We start from the raw sequence: 6,000 nt of genomic DNA, 5'->3' as shown, positions 1-6,000 counted from the left end.
TAGATGGATACTGCATGTTGTTTTTAATGGTGGATTTATTGCTGCAGGTTGCCCTGTTGGGTTGTTTTAGTAGACTGACTTCCTGCTTTTTAGGTTTTTATCCGTGCTCTCGTTTTTGTCTTTCAAGGTTTTATGGCAGCATTTCTTTTTGTGGTGCTGCATGAATGCTACGCAGGTGGCGCTGTGGGATAAACCACTGAACCTCTTGGGCTTGCCAATCAGAAGGTTGGCGGTTCGAATCCCCGCGACAGGGTGAGCTCCCATTGCTCAGTCCCTGCTCCTGCCAACCTAGCAGTTCGAAAGCACGTCAAAGTGCAAGTAGATAAATAGGTACCGCTCTGGTGGGAAGGTAAATGGCGTTTCCGTGCACTGCTCTGGTTCACCAGAAGCGGCTTAGTCATGCTGGCCACATGACCCGGAAGCTGCACGCCGGCTCCCTCGGCCAGTAAAGCGAGATGAGTGCCGCAACCCCAGACCCGTTAACAACTGGACCTAATGGTCAGGGGTCCCTTTACCTTTATGAATGCTTAACCCTTTTTGGTGGATTCTTTTAAGTGGTGGCACACCACTCACAGCATTATAACTGCAATGGAAAGGTGGTTGTGTAATGTTTAAGATTAATACTTTGTTGAGCATCCATGTTACATTTGGTAGAAAACAGTAGTTATTAGTATTATCATTGATGCTTTAGATACCGTATGTACCACAGCAGTGCAAATCAAGAATAAAATAGAATCAGAAATACCCCAAAACTAAATATTAAGGCAACCAAACTTGTTCTCTGTTTGTTCCTACTAATGCGATCACATATCACTGGTTATTTAGCTCTGCGTGATACTCAGATGCAACAAAAGGTGATCCAGTATTTTCTGTAGAGCTTAGAAATCCTTGGGCTTGGGAGAATAATAAAGGAGAAAATCATCCCTTTCAAAAGAAGATCTAGTATTTTTTGTAGAGCTGAGAAGTCCTTAGGCTAAGGAGCATAATAAAAGAAAAAACATCCCTTCTTTTGAAAAAAAGGACTACAGATAAAATGCTGATTTATTTATTTTTGCTGAAGAGAAGAGGAGCTGCAACTTAAATACAAGCAGACGAGGTAGTTAAAGCTGTTGTTTTAGAGACACACACCCTACCCTTGGGCTATCCAACCCCATTTGTCTGCTTGAGAAATGCAATTGCACCTCAGCATAATGGTGAGTGGACTCAAAGCATTTGTGTCCCAGGCTCAGCACAACTTCATTTCAGTAAAGATCAGGTGCTGCCATGCTTCACAAGCCTGTTAGCTATGATTACAGTGACTAAGTGCCGACTGATCCATCTAGGCGTAATGCTGTTTTAAAGGTATAGCACCTTTAAAGGTACAGCACCTAAATGTGCTAGGCATTTAGAGGAGTGTTGGCATCCGTCTTTCTCTGGAGACACTGGAAAAGTGCGTCTTCCAGGGTAAAGTCAAACTATTAGAGACTTACAGCGCCTGCTGTGGCTGTAGAGACTGATATGGGAGAGACATGTTTTATTGCAGGTGGGGCAGATGAAGGTGTCCAGTTTAGCTGCTGCAGTGCGCCAACAGCTTTTCTTCTCTCTGCGCAACTTAAAACATTCTGGAAGGTGGAACCTGATTGCCAACTGTCAATCTTAACACGTATTATGGAGGTCAAGCAACAGCAAGGGGGAAGAGATCCAAGGGGTGAATTGCGGCTTAGATTAGTAGTAGGTTCCTAATCAATGCAGAGGTAGTATCGCTACACAAAAACTCATTTACTTGTATTATTCATTCATTCAAGTCTATCACATTTTTTATTGTGAAAAAGACAAAAAAACACAAAACAACCCAAAGCGTTTTGTTTTAACCATCCAATGAAGTCAAAATGTCAACAGGATTGGTGCACTGAACCTTACTTCTTTGAAGCATTAGAGACAACACACTGCTGATGCAGACAGGCAAAGAACATAGGCTTTCAAAGCTGTAACTACACTTAGCTGGCCTTACGATTGGGCTGGATTAAAGGTAAGATGCTCACTGTAACAGGACTGGAGATTTACGCAATAATTTGTTTTATTCACTACTATTAGGCTACATTCCTATGCCATTACAAATCTCCAAAGAACCAAAGGAATTCCACAAGCCCAATCAATACATTTTAGCACCTGAGGTTAAAAAAAAAAAATCAAAGTGGATTCCCCTCCTATTCTAAACTGGGGTGTGGAGGGAATACAATGCTAAGCAACACAGAACTTGCCACCTGAAGCAGATGGCTCTCTGCCTCATGGAGCAGCCAACACCACTGATAAACCAGTAAGGTACCATCAGATTGTAGGATCACAGCATTAGGAATGCTAAATGGCAACTTCGTTTGAAAAAGAGAGAGGTTTATTTCAAAATACGTCAATATGTTTTTGTTGTTACAATAGCGAACAAGAAGTTCAAAATGTATAAAAACACCTGAAAATTTTACAATATCACTGGGGGAAAACAGTGTTTAGTTTAGTGGATCACATTATCACCCACCCTGCAACAAACTGTAAGGTCCAATTCAGACATCGCATTCTCAATCTAATAAATGTGGTTTGCAATAAAAGCTTCCCAGTCTGGATGCAAACGAGAAACTGATTTAAAGTATTTTTGTATGAAGCAGCCCAACGCGGCATTTGTTTCTGCTCCAACAAACTGTGGTAGCTGGACTAGGAACGTGACATCTGAAGTACAAACAAATTGCAGAGCAGCTGCATCTGTCTTAATGTGATGATGTCAGTAAATCTCACTTAACGAGTATGAATTTTCCGTATAGGTTATTGCACTTACTGAAGGTCTTCGCTCTCTTGAGATAAGTCTTTGGTTTTTAAAGCTTTCCACCTTTTCAAACTTTGGAGAGTATGGATTTTTTACGAAGTTCTGTATAGAAGAGTTTATGTTCAATCGCGCAGACTTCTTCATGGATGAGAGAGGGCTTCACCCGCAGGATGAAGGAGAACAGATTTAAAACAAACTGGTAGGAATGAGGAAAATTTGACTCTTTAAAGTATGCCAAATGACCACACGCCCTAGAAAAGGGGGGAAAAATAGAAAACAGCCCACAAATTTATTCCAAATTACAACATCCAGAAAAACGGGTACACATCCTATCATTATTCAAGCTCTTCTTGTACCACTACAGCTAAGCATTTATAGACAGCACTTGTAATCTGCAAAGTGTTTTGTAAGTGTTTGCTCTGCTTGCTTTGTGAACAACCCTGATGAGCCTCATGATCCCCGCTTTAAAGATAGGCGACTCACTCTCAAAGAGACAGAAACTTAGGCACGGTCCTACAAAGAATTCACAAATGCGGAAGACCTTGAACCCGATTCTTACTTTTTAAAGAAACCCATTCTAAAGCCCTGTTCACACAAAGCAGTGGAATGTGTGGCGTGGGAGCTGCTCAAAATATAAACGGCAAAGAGTTTGCTACATATGGCAAGCTGCACTCAATAACTCTTGTGCAAATTTGCTGGTTTCGCTCTTCCAACCATCATGAGCACCCAGATTTATGTAGTGAATTGCTTTACGTAAACAGCTGTGTGTGTGTGTGCGCACAGCAGACTCCAAGCTGTTTGGGTTTTAAGAAGCCACAGTGCTACTGTTTGTGTGCCTGAATTAGAAGTAAGGGGCTGTATCCAATGCAGCAGCAACCTGATTACACAACAGGACTTCTCCTTCCTCTCCTCTCCCCACATGACCCCAAAATTTGCTTCACAGGGCCACCCAAGCATCTGGGTGCAGACTCTTAGGGTGCATGATATTTGAGGGTGCATGATAGGCTGCAGGGAAGAAGAGAGGAGAAAGGAAGCTCAGTTGCACAAGTCTTTCCTAGATGATATTTTACGCCGTCTTATTCCATTGGAAGTCACTTTGATTCTTGCTGATAGAACGGCAGGATACAAAAGACGAAACAAACACCTATCTCCAGCTTTCTAGCCCCTGGAATATACTGGGCATCGGTTTAAGAGCAGTACCAGACTAAAACCAGTACTAAGAACTAAGTAAGGAAAACGTGCTTCTGTCAATTAGGAGAAGGAAGTTTCTCTTGACAAACGTTTCCAGAGTCCAAATGTGTCTCTCTTGGTTCTAACTTATGTGGAAAATTACAAGAGGATGTTAGAAGTATATATAATTGATCTTTTTAAGCAAAAAAGACGTTTTGGTTCTTCTTCCAAAAATGAGGTTCACAATTCTAAAATCTACTTCTGATCTCTTAACCATGGAAGATGGTTAAAAGCTTTACTGGCTAGTAGTTTTAAGTGCGTACTACAGAGGTGACCAACACCTGGGCTACTTAGAAATGCAAGAAAGAAAGGAACTAGGTAATCTGGGTTTATTACATAGCCACAGTCTACTGGCTACCTTTTCATGTGGTTAGGTCTACTACCCAATAAGGTTTTTTTGTAAGTGCTTACTCTATATTGTACCCTGAACCAATCTCTCTATCTGACGTAGCCACAATCAAGAATGATAGTGGTACTGACCATAGGAAAGGCTACTCAGAATCCCATTTTAATCTGATTTAAAATAAAGGTTTGACACAGCACAGCCTCAAAGCGCTAACACTACAGAACTGGCAAAAAGCAGCACATTAAATTTTTCAGCAGCCAGAATCATTACTTGAATGCATGAATTCTGTTCTCCTTCCAGCAATAAAGTAGCATGTATGCAAATCTTTTAGGTCTCTCTCTCTCTCCCTCTCTCTCTCTCTCTCTCTCTCTCTCTCTCGTCTTCCACCTCACACTGCCTGCTGGCAGAATAACATGTATTGTTCAACAAGAAATCTATCATTAAAGGATGTTGTGATTAATATACTTAAGCTAACTTTAATGTCCTCTCCCATATGTTCTTGTTCATAATACTGTATCTTTCTTCCAAACTGGTGATGAATATTTTTTTAAAAAAAGGCAAAAATGTAGGATACCTGAAAGGCAGCATAATGTAACAGATGGGGGGGGGGTATAAATAATAAATTATTAGTATTAGTATTATTATATTCAAGTCAACACATTCTACAATTCTTCTTCTACAAATGCTAACACATTTAGCACACATTTTCTACAGGGATGTCAAACACTTACTTCCGTTTGCACAGTGCAGTCGTACACAACCAATACTTTCTGTTCAGGGTTGTTAATGTGTCGCCTTTTGGTTGCAAAATCCCAACCAGGCTGTGCCCGTGGAAACAATCTACTTCCTCAGTCCAGCTTAGCTGGAAACTTGAGGGGCTCCGCTTCTCAGCAGGTTCCACAGAACCAGACAGTGTTCGGAACTGCCTTTGAAGGTCCACTACCATTTCTGTACAAAGCGAAATATAACAATGAGCCACAAAAATTTTAAAAGGCTGTTTCAGAAAGAAATAAAGGCTGGAAGACTTTTATAAAGGAAGCAAACTTCACAAGGCACACCCAAATGCTGGATATAAGTTATTCTCCAAAAACCTTAGTAATTCTGGTGATAGTAAAAAAATTATCAGAACGTAGCATCTTCTTGAAGAATTTGGGTGTCTCATGACAGGAACTTTAATGGAAAGTTTAAATAATCTCCAACAGCTGTACACATCACATGGGAAGAACTGACATATGGAAAAAGAGGAGTGTGGCCTGCCGGCCTTTTCTTTCTTTCTTTCTTTCTTTCTTTCTTTCTTTCTTTCTTTCTTTCTTTCTGAAAGGAACTCTAGCATTGTCTTTGTCAGGTTCCTCTCTTTTCCCAGAGTGCACCTGTCAATCTACCGTATTTACAGCGCAGGAAGCAGAGTCAGGAAGGCCTCAAGAATATTCCAAAATGCTTTCTGGGAGAATGGCTCAATATTACATATTTGAGCCGTGTAAGGCTTAATGGCAGATGGTAGTTCTGTTCCTACTTCCTTGCCAGACTGAGAATCCCAGTCCCCTTTCTCCCTATGCCTCAGATGTGGCCAGGTTCTTAAGAACTGAATTCAACCTATGGGGAGGGGGGAAGAGTCATGTTTGAGGAAAGGAAG

General features: G+C 41.1%; 1 protein-coding gene across 2 annotated transcripts in view; it reads right to left on the bottom strand.

Moving 5' to 3' along the window:
- Positions 1–2,353: 2,353 nt before the first annotated feature.
- TAF1B (TATA-box binding protein associated factor, RNA polymerase I subunit B) overlaps positions 2,354–6,000 on the bottom strand; it is a 41,009-nt gene continuing 37,362 nt past the window's right edge. Inside the window, exons 14-15 of one of the 2 annotated variants that reach the window (XM_080999160.1) lie at positions 5,099–5,315; positions 2,354–3,042 (exon numbers count right to left, since the gene is read on the bottom strand). In XM_080999160.1, coding sequence (XP_080855286.1) covers positions 2,859–3,042; positions 5,099–5,315 — 401 coding nt within the window. In that variant the 3' untranslated portion in view covers positions 2,354–2,858. The other variant, XM_080999161.1, reaches the window with a different exon arrangement.

Source organism: Podarcis pityusensis (assembly GCF_964106645.2).
Source record: "Podarcis pityusensis genome assembly, chromosome: 3".
NCBI lineage: Eukaryota > Metazoa > Chordata > Lepidosauria > Squamata > Lacertidae > Podarcis > Podarcis pityusensis.
The sequence above is the reverse complement of the archived record's forward strand: the minus strand, read 5'-3'. Positions and strand labels throughout refer to the sequence as shown.